The 19,823-nt window shown below is 32.2% G+C and overlaps 1 protein-coding gene and 1 pseudogene across 1 annotated transcript; both read right to left on the bottom strand.

Moving 5' to 3' along the window:
• Positions 1 to 5,565: 5,565 nt before the first annotated feature.
• On the bottom strand, positions 5,566 to 6,408 carry LOC125208645 (RING-H2 finger protein ATL80 pseudogene; annotated as a pseudogene).
• Positions 6,409 to 11,759: 5,351 nt separating this feature from the next.
• Positions 11,760 to 13,709, bottom strand: LOC125213756 (outer envelope pore protein 21, chloroplastic-like). The gene is made up of 5 exons (XM_048114480.2): positions 13,533 to 13,709; positions 12,843 to 12,917; positions 12,402 to 12,554; positions 12,211 to 12,312; positions 11,760 to 12,088 (listed from the first exon to the last, which is right to left on the bottom strand). Exons 1-5 carry the CDS (start codon positions 13,623 to 13,625, stop codon positions 12,005 to 12,007), a joined length of 507 nt encoding a protein of 168 aa, XP_047970437.1. The 5' UTR covers positions 13,626 to 13,709; the 3' UTR covers positions 11,760 to 12,004.
• Positions 13,710 to 19,823: the final 6,114 nt, after the last annotated feature.

The following is a 19,823-nucleotide window of genomic DNA, read 5'->3' as shown; positions in this document are numbered from 1 at the left end:
TGTAAAATATATTTAATATAAGTATATATTTTACTTAGTTGATCACCTATATATAAGATAATTAGATTCTCTATAGAAAATCAGTTGTATCCCGGAACAATTAAGTGTCAAATCCTAATTTCAACAATAGTATTATTTGTAAACCAAAATTTGGTTATAAACTATTTTATTTTGTTTGAACAACTAATTGTTTGATCAACTCTATTTTGAAAGGTTTAATTATCTCATTGCAAATATACATATTATGCACCACTTATTAATTCATCATAAGTCATAAAATATTATTTTTGAGACACTATATAATATAATTACAGCACAAGTTGGAATATAAATATATAAAATAATAAATTGTGTAAAGATGAAGATAAACATTATGCTTGTTTGAGTTAAGGATGTTACAATTCTTCCATCTCTAAGAATTGTAAAAAATATTAGCATAGAATTCTCGAACCATATACACGCAGTACTCTAACTATTGCGATAAAAAAAATGAAATGGAAATTACAATGAAAATTATAAAATAAACCGAACTATAAGTCTAGTTGAGAAAAATCCTCTTTCCGCACGACAAAGTACATCACGGTTAATACTTTCGAATTGACGTATTATCCCCAAAGATGTAACGTCTTCCTCCTAACGTGTATAACTTCTCAAACCCGCTGGCACCGATGAACTTGATGGAGTTCCAAAAATTGAGCAATACTCTAAAATATACAATAAAATGTTAAGAGCTTGAGAGAGAATGGTGAATGTGTAATTCATCTACAACTCTATGCTTTTTATAGGCACAAAATTAGAATATGAGAAATCATGAAATTAAAACATCATAAATTATAAAATTAAGAGAATAGAGGTTACAAAATTTGTTAAATGCTCATTATCCTATTTAAAGATTAGTCAAAGCATTAAAATATTTAAATAAATATTCATGAGAGTTACATATTTTATAATAATTCAAATTCACCCCATAACTTTTAAATATATCAAATTACGGCCAAAACTCGCCTTTTATATATGTATAGATTAGCGCAGTGTGACATAATATGTTTAATGCATTTCAAACTACATATCTTAAAATTATTTTTTAAAAGTAAATTTAAAATTTATCTATTGTGGGATTTATTAATATTTTGAATTATAAAATCTAGTACTACAATTTAAGGCAAGTAAGATTCAAGTATGGACTTAAATGAATTACTATATGAAAGCTACAAAATTAATACTAACAGTATGTAATGTATCTCAAAGCTCCAACCTCAAGTGTGCTTTAATTTCAAGTTATACACGGAGTATATTTTAAAATTAAAGATTCCAATATACAATTTGATCTACTTTATAATAATAATAATAATAATAATAATAATAATAATAATGATAACAATAATAATAATAATAAAATTAATAATAATAAAATTAATAAGAAAATGCAGTACTACACTAACTAATTCATTTGCAGGGCATATTTGACGATTCACAAGATCGGGAGCCTGTGATATTTTTTATTAAGTATTTTTTGCAATTTTCATTTAACATTTTGAACACCTTGGGCATACAAGGAAAAGGCATGTTTCCTCAAAACTACCTATAATATGAAGAAATTTTTAGCACACAACTTTGCTCAAACAAGTATTTGTAGGAAGCAAAAAATCACATATTATGCCTGAATTAACAGAAAATCTGAGGTTGGAGCATGCTCTTTGTGTGAGTAGATATACTTACTCTACTAACCTTAGTGATCATGTTGGACTTCTTTTTTCCCGGATTTTATGATGCTATCACGTATTTGACTCTAGCTGACATTGTTAGATCGTTTGTCTGATTATTTAGCAACACGTGCGTTTTTCGGCAGAGACACATGGAGTGTATGGGGAAATGCCAACCTAGTTTTTAGATTAAATTCTCTTGTAAGTTATTTAGATTTATTCAAATTTTGCGCAAGTTATTATTCAAAAACTCCAATCGATGAACCGAATTGCTCAAAAAAGTGTATTCTTGAGAAAAATTCAAAACATAGCTGATCTCACGAGATATTTTTTGTGTTTGTTACATAGCATGTTGCATGTGCGATTAAGTCTAACATGGTAAACTCATGACTCTAGATATTAGTCATAATAGTAGTATCCACGTACCTACAACCATAAGAATTTGATGCCTATGTGATCTAAAACAAAATTCTAATTGTTTGATGTGATTGTTTCTTGTTTTTAAACTCAAATCATTTTCACAACAAGATATTTTAGTTTACATCAACTATAAAATTATGGCGCCCATCTCGAAAATGATATTTAATTACAAATCAATTATTTAGATAGTAACACTTGCATTTAGTGGCATGAAATTTTGGGTGTAATAATTATGTATACAATCTTATCTTTTCCTTCATCATCGCCGAACTTTTACGCTTTAAATAATTACATCCACTTGGTAAGTCATTTATTAGGTAGTTCCACTATAATACTCTTCTATTTTGGCATGCTAGAGCTACATAACAATTTATAGCAATATTACTTATATAGTTAATAATACAAGTAATACTTAAAAGTTAAACACTATCAACAAAACACAATTAACAAAAGTTAGTATATATATTGGATATGAGTGTGTGGGTTGTGTTCTTGCAAACTACTTAACCCATTTATTGTTGCATTAGTACTATAGTAAACTAAAATGGTAAGTAGGGTTTGGATGTTTAATCAATGCAAGGAAAAGCGGGTAGGAGTTGGAGTTGGAGTTTATTGATATAGTCAAATTTTCAACACGTATTCAATGACTAGATTTTGTTTATTCATTAGTTTGTTTACCTAACTTTCTTTTGGTATGTAAATACTTTCGAAAAAAATAAATAAATGCAAACTATATATAAAACCACGTGTCTTCATTGATTTTGTAATATTGGTGTCTTTAGGTTAGTATTTGGCTACCGACTTAGACTTAGTATCACTAACTGTTTTGACTAATAGATGAATCAACTCAACCATAATTAAATAACCATGTGAAGGTAAAACCAGTACTACCACGTGCGATTAAAATCTTAAACTATTTATTCACAATAAATACATTAATTCACATATATTATAGGAAAATTCCATAAATATATACTAATCCCTCCCTCCCGTTTAAGAGTCACATTTTGCCATAAAAATCCGTCTCAATTTAAGAGTTTTAGAATTTTCCATATTTGGTCATACAATTTTACCGCATTGTTCATCAAAATTACATCAAAATGTCATTATCTAACCAAAACAAAAATAAAAAACCAAAAAGTCAAAAAGGGACCCACCTTCAATCAACTCACTTCATTTATTACACACTCCATCATCTCACTTCATTTATTACACACTCCACTATCTCCTTTCATTAATTACACACTCCACCAATTTTTTAAAACTCGTGCAATAACTAAATGACACTCTTAATGTGGGACGGAGAGAGTAGTTTAAAAATACCTATTCCTACTAATTACTCCCTCCGTCCACGAATAAGAGTCTCATTTGTTTACGGCACGGGTTTTAAGAAATGTTAAGAAAAGTGGGTGGAAGAAAGTTAGTGGAATAGGGGTCCCACTTGTATATATTAGTTTTAAATGATATGTGAGTGAAAGGAATTAGGTGGAGGTGGGACCCTAGTACCATTTATGGTAAAAGTGAACCGGAACTCTTATTCGCGGACGGACTAAAATGGAAAAACGGGACTCCTATTCGCGGACGGAGGGAGTAATACTAATACATACAAATATAATCAAATTAAACCCACCCATTTATTTTACCCACTTATCACATCGTCGCGATCTATAGCTACTGATACACTAAAATGACCCTACATATATTACTAGTTTAAAACTTAAGCAATTAATTTATAATAATTATACTCTCCTCTCTCTTGATATATTACTAAAAGAATTAGTATAATTATATCCGTCGGCAATCCATATCTTATGCGTTTTATTAATTTAAAAGGTAGGGCATTTAAATTTGTAACTATGAACAGGTACATACTCCATATTAGACACAAGTGATATTTTACCTAGAATTTAAGTACAAATTGATTGGACATAAAGCTCGTATGATTAATTTAAGATAAAAGAAGTTTGTGGCCTTTACTTAAGGAATCTCATTCCAACTAATTCATCTCAATGATAGACAAAATTATCAAGTTTTTTAATTGATAATAGTAGTTTATTTTTCCCAATCGCCACGTCCTTCAAAGAGAACTTCAAAACACTATTAATATCTTTTCTAAATATTTAGTAACAATATTAGTAGTAATGTTTTTTCAATAGGAAAAGGTTTCCCATGTCCAACTAAGCATATAAAACAATAGAATTTATTGTAAATATTTGTATTATACTATATCATTCGAATAGTTTACATACATAGATCCTAGTGTTTCTCTCTCTCTCCCATGTTACATACCACCAATGTCCAAGACAAGCTTACATGTTCACCATAACACCTTTCACATTTAATACTATTATTGATTCTACTTGTTTCACTTTTATACTATTTTAAATTAATAAGTGAAAAAAAAGAGTATAGCATAGTCATAGTCATACTCAAATCCACTTACCAAGCAAAGAATTAACTCACAAAAAAGGACCACTTCTATATTAGGATTAGTGAAGAATACTTTTAACTTTCGAGTAGTGATTGATACTCTCTCCGTTCAAAAAAAATAGATTACTTTGTGTATGACACGAGTTTTAATGTAGAATTAGTAAAGTAAGAGAGGGGAGGAGAAAAAGTAGGTAAAGTAAGAGAGATAGGGAGAAAAAGTGAGTAAAGTATGAGAGGGGGAAGAAAAAGTGGGAAAAATATAGAAATAAACCTTCCATTTTAAAAAAGTGATCTATTTTTTATAGACGTCCCAAAATGACAAAAATAATCTATTATTTGTGGACGGGGAGAATTAAAGGTAGAAATTCATTAAATTGTTACTCAAAATTAATTACTCCACAAAACATCGATTCAATGAATATAGCATAACTTAAAATGATCTACTTTTTAAAGAAAAATTATGGGTCCGTCCATGATCAAATTGGTCTACTCAACGTGGAATAATTACTCTTGATTCAAACTACTATAGTTTTACAATATCTTAAAATTTGAAAAGGGCAATTCTAAATTCAACAAAGGTGGCTGAATCTATTCTCATAGATAAAATAAAGTAATTTGGAAAAGTTTAAACGTTAATACGGAGTATTAATGGTTAGATACTAAGCTCTTGCTTAAAACAAAAGTTAACCAAAAATCAAATTAAATGCTCTACTATTATGATTGGACTGAATTTGACAGGAATTCCAAATCATCAAAATCAGAGAAATAAGATAAAATAAAAAAATATGCAACAATTAAAAATGTCATCATTATTTGAATTAATTGGTCCACATGGAGTCGTCTCTTTCAGGCACACTAATTCTGGATTATGACAAATCGAAAATAAATGAACGTAAATATATTTAGTTCCGTAATTATACTACTAATCTAATAAACCGAAATTAATAACTCCCACCAGTATGTATACGTATTACTACAACCAATATACCTAAAAATACAATAACTCAAGAAGTACATTGAACAAATAATGAAAAATTTATTTACCATTCCTGTAATTCTGTTTAGTTAACTACAGTATTAAATCTACTTATCTACCCAAACACCAATTTTATGATTGCAAGCTTTCAAATTATTCCTCCAAACTCAAATTTCATTATATACAAAAGAAAAAAAAGGAGAAAAAAATTCGATTTCTAACAGTAAGCGTTCAAATTCGCAATCCCTAATTTTTTCGATATAAAAAATTAAATCTAAGGCAAAAACCTATTGACGTGATTTTGATCAGGCGGCAGATTGCCGCATTTGTGGCAACGCGCCACCACGAGAATCTGGCGGCAGGAGGGGCAGGAGGAGTGCGACCCGAGCCACGTGTCGATGCATCCGACGTGGAATCCGTGTGCGCACTGCGGCAGCACGCGGATTTCCTCTCCGGCCACGAACTCCCCCAGGCAAATGGCGCACTCGGACAGCTTCCCTGCCTGCTCCGCGTCCTCGCCGTAGGTCTGCTTCGGCAGCGCCTTCAGCACCTTCTTCTTCAGCCCTTTGTTCGCCGCCGACCTCCGCGGATGCGACGGCGGCGCTGAGCCTGAGAGCCGCCGGATCCACGCGCACCGCGCCACGGCCACGAGCCCGAGCACGCAGATTAGGGCGCAGAGGAGAGCCGCCAGGATTACCACGAAGTCCGAGTCCAGAGTCTCCACCGGCGTTTTTGACGGCGACGGCGGTGAGGCTTCGCCGCCGAGCTTCCGTGAAGGGGCGCTCATGTAGAAAGTAGAGAGAGAGAGAGAGAGAGATAAGAGTGTTTGCTCTGCTTTCAGTATAGATTTTTTACTAGTAAGTTTTGAGCTGAAACGTATGCTGCTTTTTGTACTTATTAGTAGTTTAATTATACATTTTCAAGGGGGAAATGCTGTTAATACAAGGGTGTTTCTGCAATTTCTGTTAAAATGCCTTTATAATCATTTATTAAACCTATATTACTATTTCCGGAAATTTTACTTCATCCATTTTTATTCTTAATTTTTATATAGAGCAAGATGTCAATGAATTGATCATGTTGTCGATTCAATTATTTTTTTGTAATTGAGTGAGAAATACATAGAAAGAATATGCTTTAAGAGCATCCACAATAGTGGACTAGCACGCGGATTAACGTGCGAACTAGCCGCTAGTCCGTGTGCTAGTCAACTATTGTGGGCGGCAAGCGGGTGACGGACGTCCCAAGAGGACGAGAGATCATCCGTTGTAAAAGGCGGACGTCCGCTACTGTGGGCTGGCGACGGACAAGAGGTAAGACATTCCATTTTTTCAATTTTTTTTTATTTATACTCAATATTTACAACTCACTGCACTTCATTTTTTGTATATTTGATAAACACCAACAATTAAAATGAATTACTCGTATTTTTTAATTTATTTTATTGGCTAGGGCGTCGACTAGTCCTAGTGCTAATCCACTATTGTGTTGTGGGATGTCTTAGTGATGTGGCAGTGGGGTGGGAAGTCCTAGTGACGTGCCAAAAGGTGTTTTTGAGAAGTCCTAGTGACGTGGCAGAAGGTGTTTTTGAGAAGTCCTAGTATTAATTTGTGGGGAAGTCCATCCTGGATGCTCTAATTATAAAACATATTGACATATTGGAAATATTGTTGATTTATCCCAATTTTATTCGATTAACATAGTATAGAGTTTGATACACATCTATATAATTAAGAAATACACGTCAAAATCAATTTAGTTAATTTATAAGCTTCATATACACATTGACTATATGCATATACGTGACTGAAAATAGGCTAGCATATAGAAAATTTATAAATAACAAAACTACTAGTTTTGTGAATAATGGTCCATCTGATGGTACCAATCTATGTTTCTCCATCTCAATCATTGAAGTTATAAACATGTTAGGAAGGAAGCATTTCTCTATCCTAAGCGACATCAATATTCAAACTAAATTAATTTCTTGACTCATTTTTCTTTATTGTCGTTTTATTTATTTATTGGAAGATATTTTGCTTAGTGAATACGAATAATAATATAATAAAGAAATTAAAGAAATTAAATTCCATAATCTGTGGACTAGGCTTAATTTGTATCACTTTTGAGGCGTAGTTGGGCATAAATAACATGATTAATGGTCAAGAATAATATGCTTCCTACTAAACTAATGTTTTAAAGTAAAAGCACTTAGCTTTTACAAGCTTTTGTAAAACTCAAGTTTGTCAAAGAATTTCCCAACATACTCCATCTTAGCAATTATTTGCTAAGTTAAATCATCATTCAGAGGGAGAGAGACTTAATAAAAAGGAGAAATATGTATCCAATCTTATTCAATCACAAACCACCTTTTTTGGGGTGTCCCATTAAAAATAAAATATTTCTTGAAATGAAAATAACATCACAAAACAATAATTTATAAAATCTCATGCCAGAAACCTATTGTTTCGTATTTATTGGGATAGAGGGGATATTAGTTTGAAATTGGATCGATACATTGACGGGAGGATGGGTAGCACGAATATCATGCATTAACTATATTTCCAATGTCCATACAGAAATGAAATTAAGTAACTTCTGTCTGGACCACTTTTCAATTATTTTAGCCAACTATATATAGCGATTGTCACATTTTGCATGAAGATGTAATAAATCTCCATCAGTACTAACAGATAAAATGAGATAAAGAAGAAAAAACTCCCAATATCTTTCAGTCCACCGGTAATAATTCTTATACAAGAAAGCAACATATATAAATATCAAGATCAATATCAATATAATTAATATTAATATCACAAAAAAATATCTTTTTTATCGAAACAAAGGTGCAAAAGAAAATATCAAAATACTCATTTGCTGTGTCACTTTGTGTAAACATTGTACGTTGTCACACACACCCACACAAAGGTCATTACGCTTTATAATCTGAATTTTAAATTGACTTACAAAATAATATTTTCGAATATTCTAAGTCCGAAACTTTTAATTTGCTATTTTCACTACTATTTTAAAAGATTAGGTCACTTAGGAACTCAGCCCAAAAGTTGGACCACAAAGTGTTAATTACTTAATTCTATAAATTAGATTAATTGTTAATGAAGGGTATAAGCATAGTATATAGTGAGTATACATTGTTTGCTGAAAACAAATTCCTTATATAGTGGTAGTAGTTTATTAATTCTATACATTAATTAATTAACACATAGTATTACACTGAGGTAAATGCAACTTAAACTGGATAAATTACTCCCTCGGAATTGACAGATATTTATTCAGACCTTATTCGATTGACGAGAAACTATAAATACCTGCTTACTTAATTTTGTCATTCTAGGGAAATGAAAACTTACTTATATATTGCTATTTAAAGTTGTAAGAGAGGGATTTTAAATATTGAAGTGCAAGAACAATAAACTTTGCGATCAAATAAATTAATCTATATCAATGGTATTTTTATATCTAAAAGGCATTATAATTAACAATCACGGTGTTACAGTTTATATTTTCCACCATTGAAGAATTTCCATATGATTCATTCTCTATACACATATCAAATATAATAATTGTGCACAGAGTTCATCTAATTATTACACTATATTAATATGATGATAATGTTATAAGCGGAAAATTTTGCACTTGCATGATATGATTTTAATAAAAAATAAAATATAAGTAGGACATAAACTATGATATTTATCTCAAGTTCGACAGGCGCCAAGAAATTTTAGGTACATGAATGAAAAGAAAAAGAAAAAGATAAAGATAAAGGTTACACCAAAATCTCAACTGCAAATAGGATTAAAATCAGTTGTCAATACTTATCCTCATCTCCTTTTCTTTGTGTCTTATCCATTGAAATGTGAACATATGCATACACAGCTTTACATGCATTAACTCAGATTTCCTGTCTCTGTTTTTGTCTTTTTTCATAATATAAACACACACACACACACACACACTTATAAATAGATACTCATATTTTCACATTTGATCAAAATTTCATGTCAAACTGCACTGTCTTGGACACATCACATGAACATGTTCAAGGTTACAATGAACGGATGACAAAGAGCAAAAGTGAACACCAACTCCGACTGATCGGGGCAAAGCTGCCTCATCTTGTAATCGATAATAGTTTCAAAGGCAAAATTTAATTAAATTTTTTGGTGATAGTGAGGCACATTATATTTTGGACAGGGTAGAAACGGTGCATGTTTTTTTTTTCCCTCAAAAATTAGTTGGAAAAAGTTGAGATATTGGATTAATTGTGAAGATGGAATAATATATAGTCGTTTCATGGGGAAGTACCTAAAATGAGAATCTAAAAGTGGACCAAACCACCACATGGGAAAAAGAAATGAGTTGGGATTAATGCTTCAATAAAAAAGCCTTTGATATTAGTCTCCCATACAGGAGACTAGAGTTGGTGTGACAGTGAGATGAAAATGAGAGACTCCATTTTCAAATTATTTTTTGAGAAAAATTAAAGATTGATTTATTCTTCTTTTTCTTCAAATTAAAGCAGATAATAATAATGATTTCATCGTTATAGTTTATGTCTTTATGTATTGTGTAAATATTATGTCTTAGTCATACTTTTTAAGGTATATCGAAAAGAAAAATATACATACACGACATATCAATTATTTATATATTTATTAAACTCTAAATCAAATGGCGACCATGAGTCGTCATGGGCAAAATGCAGTTTTCAATCAAGTGGTTATATAATGATTTGAAAAAAGTATTACAACGATCACATTCATTAAATTTCAAAATTACGTCTCATCTCAAATATTTTCAGTAAAGTGACAACAATCTCTAGCAATAGAATTTCTCAAACCTTAATTACACAAGTCAATTCTTAAAGCATATATAGGTCTTAGATTAACTCAAACTATAGTAGACAACATATCTACATGATGGATTTTAAACCCATCTTTTCATCCAAAATTCCAAAATCATAAATTCCAAAATCATCACAATCCATTTACTTTAAACTTAACATCAGTCTAAGAGTAAACCTGACAAAGTCATCAGATATGCTAGCCTGAACTCGGACCGGCCCTAATTTAGGAACCCAACCCAATCAGAAACCAAACAACTCGCTAAGTCAGGATCGACCTAATTTGTCAGCTCTACCTACTAGTAAAAGTTATACGGCCCCTAACACGAAAGTTGTGATGATAAATGATTGAAGCATCTATCGTACGATTATAAATTCGACTTTTTAACGTCTATACATATCTTAAACCTAAAAACTAAAAGTGATGGGGACTAACTTAGTTTAATAATCACACAAAATTTGAATACCAAAATTCTTTGTGTGAAAATTTTGATGGTATATTGGTAAGAAAGATACTCATCCATGTGCATGTTGGAGACAGGTTCTTTCAATATGAATTGATGCCAAAGAAATCTCTTTAAACACTACCCCTCCAACTTAAAGAACAAATCGATAAAAAAGTTGGTATAGTGGAAGAAAAAGACGAACCAAAACAAAGTTGTTTTACAACTTTTTTATATTTTGTAAAAAAATTCACTCCTAACTTTTACATTCAGTCGATTCCGTCCTATTGAAATATTTATCTTACCTAAATCACATAATTAAATATTCGACTTTTTTTTACAATTTTATTGCTAATAAATAGTACTAGTAGAAATAGAATCTTAAGACAATAACACAGCCAAGAACTGAGACAAATGAGATTATATATTTATTATCAACTTATATTAAAAAATGATATATCAATCCAAAACACAACTTTATATCATCCAAAATTGCAACTTTGTCATTCGTAATCATCGGCGAAAATTACATACTTGGCCCATGATTGGCATCTCTCTCTCTCTCATTGCAATTTTAAATCTTGCACGTCTATAAAGTCCAAATATTTGACTTAGGGGGAAATGATTCCACACGTAATCTGAAGCACTTTGTCTTTGTGTGTCTAAGATGAAGGCCTAAATTAAAACTGGGTTTTGGGCAGATTAGTATTGCACTTTTCAACTCAAACTTGTCAATTAATGTAAAAATATATGTGTCTACATATTAGTTGGTAAAAATTAGACCGACCCACCTAAAATTAATTTGAATCCCAACCCTCTTTCTTGGGCCCAACTATTCAACCTATCCAAATTTAGGTATTGTAGTAAGTAGTAAAGTTACAATAAAGATGATCAAATAGGAATTACTCTAATTTATGGTCTAATCTAAACTGGAGCATTATGATAGGACTTTCATTTATTTATCCAAATCTCAGAGCATCAAGTTCAAATTTTGGCTTGTGTTAATGATACAATTAGCATTTTGCATTATGCTCCTACTTATTAGAAAACTGTCTTACAAAATTGAATTCAGGTTTCGAATCTGTTCAAGATAACACCTATGATCATATGTAGCTAAGACAATCCAAATGAAAGACCATGACAAGCATAGCTATCACATTCCATCTTAAAGGTCATACCTCACAGTCCATCTTCGATTCTGATCAATGTTGAAAGTCCAATTGTTTTCACGAACTTGCATATATGGAATCTGCAACCATGACGATATATAAGCCAAGAGTTACTAAAAAGTCAAGTAGCAGCATATGTCACAAACAGCTCGACTTAGTGACGTGACGTGATTCAAGAATGGCTCTGGGAGAGCGAACAAACCTTATCAATAACATTGTATCCCAACTTGATGCGTACATCCTGGTCCTTTTTTACATTGAAGATGCTCCAAACAAGCTCAGTAGCAGCAGAATAATCAATAATCTGTTCCGAACATAATGTTAAGGTTGGCCCAGAAGAAATATCAAGAATCATGGAAATAGCGTGCTAGGCTAGTGAGAATAAGAACTAACCTGCTTCAATTCCTTATCGATATTAGAACGACCCTTAACATTGAAGTTAACTAATCCATCGCCAGTCAAAGAAAATGTCTTCTTCCCACGTATGTGGTAGTGCACTTTATCCCGCCTATTGTACCAAACTCCTACACCAAGGCTAGCGGATAACTACATAGGTAGGGGAAGCATGTCAAACTTGATCGCCTCATAGAAGAATCAAGACTTTTATCTCACTTAGGAAAGCAAAGCCAATATTATGCTCATGAGGAAGAAAAGAACTACAATCACTCGTCTCAATTATAGAACAATCCCCTGACTTTCGTAATCCACTCCCAATATTTTTCTTACACACAATCGGAGCTAAATTCTATTCCATGAACTAGTTACCTATTCAGCTGAAGAGTTGATGAATTGAAATCAATCTAACCAATTGGAGAACACGAAACAGACACATACCACAGGATGGAAGTGTCTAAGCATTCCGTTCACGAAAGTAGGAGCTCCAAGCTTTGTGTCAAGCTCCCCTTGAAGCTGCCAATATGAATGCACACAATCGAATTAATACTTTAGTACAAACAAACGAAAGCACAAGTATCTAATCAAACAGGTGAAGTAGGAAGTGACATCAAGCCACCTCTAGAAACTCATAAATAGAAACAACCCAGACAAAACAAGAAACCAAGAATTCTTAACATGGTACATAACTACATTGTGTGATTAGGAGACGAGCAACTGAGCTGATAGTTAAAGCCATGCTTGAACAAACAATCGAAAACCTGAATAATCTAATCAAACAAGTGAAAGAGCTACCGACCGCTTCCAAATCATAATGAAAAACAAGAACCCTCAACATTTCATAACAGCATTACTCAATTTCACACACATCCCTTCATCTCCACCTTATCTCTAACTAAAAAAAAATACTGACAAGCCCATCCAATTCCCAAATATAACACTTCACTCAAAATTCTTCAAAAGCTCATTTTACACTCGAATTTGAGCTACTATTCTACTAGCAATATCCTAATGAACAACAAGTAACTCAAAGTATGAAAAATACATAAGTTAGTAAGCAAACACGATTAAAAAATAGCTCATATAGCAAAAAAAAAAAAAAAAAAAAAAAAAAGAAGAGGGAATTTCAACCTGGAAGATGGAGTTAGGGGAAATGGAGATTTTTTCCTTGGCATGAATTCGGAGAGACTTGGAATCTCCACCATACCTAAACGAAGTTTCCATTTCCGAATCAAACAAAAAGAAATTGTTGAATCTCTCTAGGGTTTGGTTGCAGCTATCAAACCACTGAAGCTGTAAATGGATATGGCGGAAAATAAATCGCATTTCCATTTAAGCGTCGCTAAGTTGCAATACCGCCAAAAATTGTCTAACAACACGACTCTAAATACTGTCAAAATAAATATTTCAATTAATACCAGTACTATAAAATAAGAGTAAATTATATTCCGTCTGTCCCATTAAATATGAAATGTTTGCTTAGAGCATCCACAATGGATGCCCGATCTCACGTCCGATCGTCCGAGATCAGGCTCGGCCATCCATTGCAAGTGTCGGGCATGCCCGAGGACGACCGAGAATTCGGTCGCGACTGATCTCTCGTCTGATCCATCGGGTGTGAGATCGGGCTCCCATTGCAGGCCGATGCCCGAGCCCGATCGGACCATTTTCCATTTTTTTTAAAAATTATTTAATCCCTAATTTAAACCACTATAAATTCTCAATTTTTCTTCTTGTCACACACCAACACTCTAAACCTTTCACTTTCTCTTCTCTATTTTCAATATCCGCACTTTCAACAATGGATCCGAGTCAATTCCCAAACCCCATAGTGTCGACGACGGTATGCCCATGTTTGGCGGCGGTAGTGGCGCCCGGTGCCCAGTCCATGAAGACTACCGTGTTGAGACGCCTGGATCTGTAGGATCCATTTTCATTTCGGACTCTGAGTTCGATCCGTTCTTCGACATCGAGGAGTATCGGGTTGACGACATGGAACCTAGTTGTGGGCAACCTCCTGCCCCTGCGCCGCCGCCGCCGAGGAGGAGGAAGAAGATGGCGCTGAAAGAAAATGCGCCATCGGTTCTAGTCCCACTCCCATCCGACGAGCCTAACGAAGAGTACGCAACAGGGTGTACTGACTACGAGTTGGAGGAGTACGTGAAGGTGGCTCAGTGTTGGGACGATATATCGGAGGATTCGATATCCTCCAACAACCAGACTTCGGCCAGGATGTGGGATCGCATTGAAGCACACTACAATGAGGTGAAACTGAGGTGGGAGTTCAAACGGTTCAAGGTTCAGTTGCGCAAGTGTTGGGATCGGATCAAGCTCCACATCAACAACTTCTGCTATATCTACAACAAGAACAGGGACGGAAGGGAGTTCTGGCACACCTACGTCTACTTTTAGATGTCCCATTGGCACCAAGGCTGCCAAAGCCCAGGCCAAAGGGAAGGTGAAGGTGGGAGCGTCTGGATCGGCAGCTCCCCTACAGGCTACGCCTCCTACATCTGCTCAGCTCATGACCTCATTGATCGAGGAGTTCAGAGGTTTTCGCGAGGTGGTTCAGTATAGGTTTATATTTGACGCCCAAAACAGTCTTCGTCAGGAAACCGATCTGGAAGCCCGACAGAGGACGGAGAAGATGATCAAGAATTTGAGCCAGAGGCTAAATTTAGATGACTAGTTTGTTTTTTTTAATTTAGTATTTTAGTTTAAATGTAGTTTTTTTTTAGCTAAAGCATGATGTAGTTTTTTTTTTTTTTTTGGCATTTGTGGTGTTTAATATAATATATTTTGGTATTTTTGTAAATAACAATAAAATTAAAAAAAACAATGATTTAAAATTAAAATGAAAAATGGATAAGAGATAGGGCATCCACTAGGGTTCCACCATTGCAGAATGATATGGCATGCTGATGTGGCAACTATTAGTACCATTGATAAGTAGAGTAGTGATTTAGAGACATAATTGTCTCCAAGCCATAATACCCTATGTTACTTTGCCATAGCTATATTTTATACGGTAACTAATTTACCCTAATATCATATTAAATGAATATATATCTAGTTAAGGAAAATCAAATCAAATTAAATACATTTATCTAAATGCATGTTCATTAATTGGAGATAAACTTGAATCATGCATAAAAGTTATAAATGGATTTCAGAAAAATTAATATGTATATATATCCTTTTGCCATGTTAAGTAATACGTATTTTAAAAAGAAGGAACATCTTTTTAGGTCCACGAACTTTGCCAAAGTATCATTTTAGGTCCGTGAACTTTGAAAATATCATTTTAGGCCCGTGAACTATAAGTTAATATCATTTGAGATATTTTGAACTTTTTTCGGACGAAAATGCCCTTAAGGTCTTCAAAGGGCAATTTGGACAATTCTTTCGCTACTCATATTGCGTCAAAGACCTAGAGTCCAACAATTTTTTTACAACTATTTAATTTAGTTACCATCCAAATTGAATTTAAATATAATTAAAATTTGCCGTAAAAAATGTGTTAGTTTTTCAATTATTAGATAACTAATTATTTAATGATAGTGAATTGGGACTTGATACTTTATTTTACTTTTTCAATCTAAACTGCATTTTAATAACTTACAATAGGTGATGTGTGAATTCTATTTAGTTTATTTGTTTTGAAATTAGATGGCTATTAATTTGGATTGTCATTCGGAGATTAATTTCAAAATGGAGGTCAATTAACATCTAAATTGAATTTAAATATAAAAATTTGCAGTTAGAAATTGTTGGATTCTATGTCTCTGACGCAAGATGATTGGCGAAAGAATTATCCAAATTGACCTTTAGGTCTTAAGGGCATTTTTGTCCCAAAAAAATTCAAAATACCTCAAATGATATTAACCCATAATTGATGAACCTAAAATGATACTTTGGCAAAGTTCATAGACTTAAAAGGAGGTTTCCTCTTTTAAAAAATATTAATATAGATTATAAATTTATCAGTAGTATTAGTTTAAACACCATATAACTAAAATATTATATTTAATTATAAAATAATTTGATAACTTAATATAGAATTACTATTCCTTTATAGCTTGTTTTTTTTTAATATCGTAAAATATACAACAATGAAATCACTTATTTTAATATATGAAAAAAAAACTAAAAATTAAAACATTTTTCTTTTTCAAATTTTAATTTATAATAAAATAATATAGTTATTATGTTGAAGTATTTTTTTGTGTTACCAGATTTTTTTGTGTTATTTTCTATAGCCTTTGTTACATCAAATAATTCTTTTATTTTAATTTACTAGTACTAGTAAGACTCTGACACTCAAATTAAGAATTTTAAAAATAATTAGTAAAATTTTGGAACAAATAATTAAAATCAAAACCACAAACCCAATCAGTATAAATTATACTACTCCATCATATATCAAAATTTAATTTGTTGTTAATATAGTGAATATACAAGAACTCTAATATTTTTAAAAAAAAAAGAGAGACAAAATATTAACTATATATCTTTAGAATATTAAATATTACCTGAATTAAAAATATGTAATTATTTTTTAATTGAGATCAACACAAAGTTTCACAAATTAAGAACTTAAAAGAGAGAATATGTAACTAGGGGAGTGTTATATTGCTAACTCAATACCTAATTGCTAACTACAACAAAATAATAGCCATTAGATATTCAAATTAAGGGCTTAGATCATCAACCACGAAATGTCAATACGATCAACAAATGATTCACTTGGATTTTACATGATTTTAGAGGGTAGTTTTACTTGAATTTGATCGTATATTGTGTATTTTGAGACATGGTTTATAGCTACTTCTCTATGTTTTTGGTATTTTGACCATTTTGTGAAGAATGTGTAGAAAAAGGGTCGAAAATGAGCTTAAATGGCGAAAGGTGGAAAAAGGACGAAATTGCAGCACGAGGCTGGCGAACCGCCAGCTTCGCATCAGTACCAACCTGGCAACTCGCCAGGTCCTTCGCCCAGAATTGCCGAGAGCAGCTGGCGACCTTCCAGCTTCACCGTACAACGAACCTGGCGACTCACCAGGTTCGGCCGACAGATCCAAACAAGGAAATTTCGAGCCCTATTTAACCTAATGTGCATGGGACGCCTCCTACAACATTCTACACGCCTTCAACCTCAAAAATACTACTTTTTCACCTAGGAAGAAGAGAAGAACGAGCAGAGGACGAGTATTCATCGCAAGATTGAAGACGAGACCTCCAATCCGCCCAATCCAATTCTAGGAGTTTCTACTTTTAGTTTTATTCTTATTCAAACAATGTTTTTTAATATTTCTTTGAATATTTCTTCGACTTTTGTGATGAACATAAGTAGCTAAATCCTTCGTAGAGTTCTACGGGGGAGATACAATGATTCTTATGTTTAATTGATTTCCTTTTTCTATGCCTTGGCTCATGTGGTTATTTTGATTTCTTCTGTGCTTATACATTTATTTGACTGATCACCTCATAAATGCATGTAGATTTTACTACAAGAACTGAGAAGTGAGTAGTTTAATTTGAAAGAGAAGAAATTGACGTCTTTGCCAATATAATCGAAAGATTTGAGCCTTTGAATGAAGCTAAGTATCTTAGGAGCTATTAGGAGTTGTTGCCTTAGTTCTAGGAAGGAGACTTCGGTTCTAGGTAGCAATCTACAAATTATATGCTTTGAGAAAAGATATAGTTTTACCTTAGTGATAGCTTAATAACCCTTGAGACCCTTTGTTGACATAGTTAGGAAGTTAGTTGAGCTTAGGATAGTTGTTATCGATCCCGTAGGATTCTACCCTTCGCATCTTTGATCTACCGTTTTCTTATTTTCTTTTAGTTCTCTAGTTGCTTTTAATTGTTTTTACCTTGCTTTTAAGTAGATTTAGAAAACCCAAAAATTCGATTCATCTAGATAGTAGTTGAGGTTGGTTCGTGGTAATTAGGTTGACACTCATTGTCTCTGTGGATACGATACTCTTTGCTTACTATTTGCTACATTAGCCCCGTACACTTGCGGGTATACTTGTGTTAAAAATAAGTTGAGTCAAGTTTTTGGCGCCGTTGCCGGGGATTAATTCCATAAAATATCAATAGGGGTATTAATGTCAATTAACTACATGTTTAGTTATAACTAACTTTTAAAAGAAATCCCAAAACGTTAAATTCATATAACATATATAAAATTAAAGATAATTTTATAAGGATTCCAACGATATCATACATGCATATGTTCCGTCGTCAAAATTTGAAAAAAAATTCAAAATATTTTCAATTTTTTCGTAAAGAGAAATGTCAACATACTATATAAAATATGTCAATATAATACATGTAGAATATCAATATAAGCAATGAGTTAACATTCTCAAAGCATTGTGTTATTGACATTTTCATCTAAAACCCTGATTTGGCGTTTTTTTTTATCTTTTTTTATTTTATTAATAAAAACGAAAATTACACATGGAAAATTGTAGACCACACGTTTTCTAAAATCCTATAGCCTTAAATTAATTGTAGTTAGCAATTAAGTGATGAGTTAGCAATTGATCACTCCCCTATGTAACTATATATCATATATCAAATTCTAATTTGTTACAAAATATAGTGAATTGAGTCAATAACACCAATATTGTATATAAAAATGAGAAAAAATATAGTATTAATTATATATCTTTAAAATATTAAATAGATGAGTTAGAACATGTGATTTTTTTTAATCGAGCTTCAATGCAATGTTCCAAAAGTTAAGAATTAAGAATTCAAGTAAACTTTTTGCATCTATAGTAAATTTAAATTTTTATAAAGAAATTATTGTGAATAAAACGTAAAAAAAAAGAATAAATTTATCAATATTGAAGATTATTTCAATTTAATTGTGAAGTAACCATCTATAAGTTTATCAATATTTTGATTAATTATTAGTTTACTAAAATGAGACAAAAACAATTTAATACTTCATTGTGCTAATTATTTTTTTAGTATTTATTCCATTATTTCATATAAAGTCAATAAAATCTAGTTTGTTACGCATTTTATTCACCAATAAAATATACTATTAATTTAATAAAATTATAAAAATATGTCTTTAAATAAATGTAACAAAAATGAGAAATACTATTAAAAAAATCATGCATCAAAATGTGTAGGTCCCACATTGTCAAAAAAAACCTATACCTGCATGATTAGTTATATTTCCTTAAATAAGTGTATTTAATAAGCTAATTAATTTAAGGGTAATAAAGTATATACACAAAATATAAATTTCTTCAAAAATAAAATTCAATGCACAATTACTATTTAAACCCCATTGTCACATTGACATTATGTCTCTAAAACATTTTTCTTATAAGTATTGCGCTCGTTTACTTTTTGTTAGAGCATCTCCAGTGCACGGATGTCCCATTCGGACATCCA

Source organism: Salvia hispanica, chromosome 2 (genome assembly GCF_029641045.1).
Source record: "Salvia hispanica isolate PSC_SH4W2 chromosome 2, Shi_PSC_v1, whole genome shotgun sequence".
In the NCBI taxonomy this organism is placed as follows: domain Eukaryota; kingdom Viridiplantae; phylum Streptophyta; class Magnoliopsida; order Lamiales; family Lamiaceae; genus Salvia; species Salvia hispanica.
The sequence above is the reverse complement of the archived record's forward strand: the minus strand, read 5'-3'. Positions and strand labels throughout refer to the sequence as shown.

Excerpts from the sequence above, each read along its gene's own strand:
- LOC125213756 (XM_048114480.2), bottom strand. The coding sequence starts at position 13,625 with ATGGAAACTTCGTTTAGGTATGGTGGAGATTCCAAGTCTCTCCGAATT. Across the intron at positions 12,918-13,532 it reads CCCCTAACTCCATCTTCCAG|CTTCAAGGGGAGCTTGACAC; the intron begins GTTGAAATTCCC and ends TCATATTGGCAG. Across the intron at positions 12,313-12,401 it reads TCGATAAGGAATTGAAGCAG|ATTATTGATTATTCTGCTGC; the intron begins GTTAGTTCTTAT and ends TGTTCGGAACAG.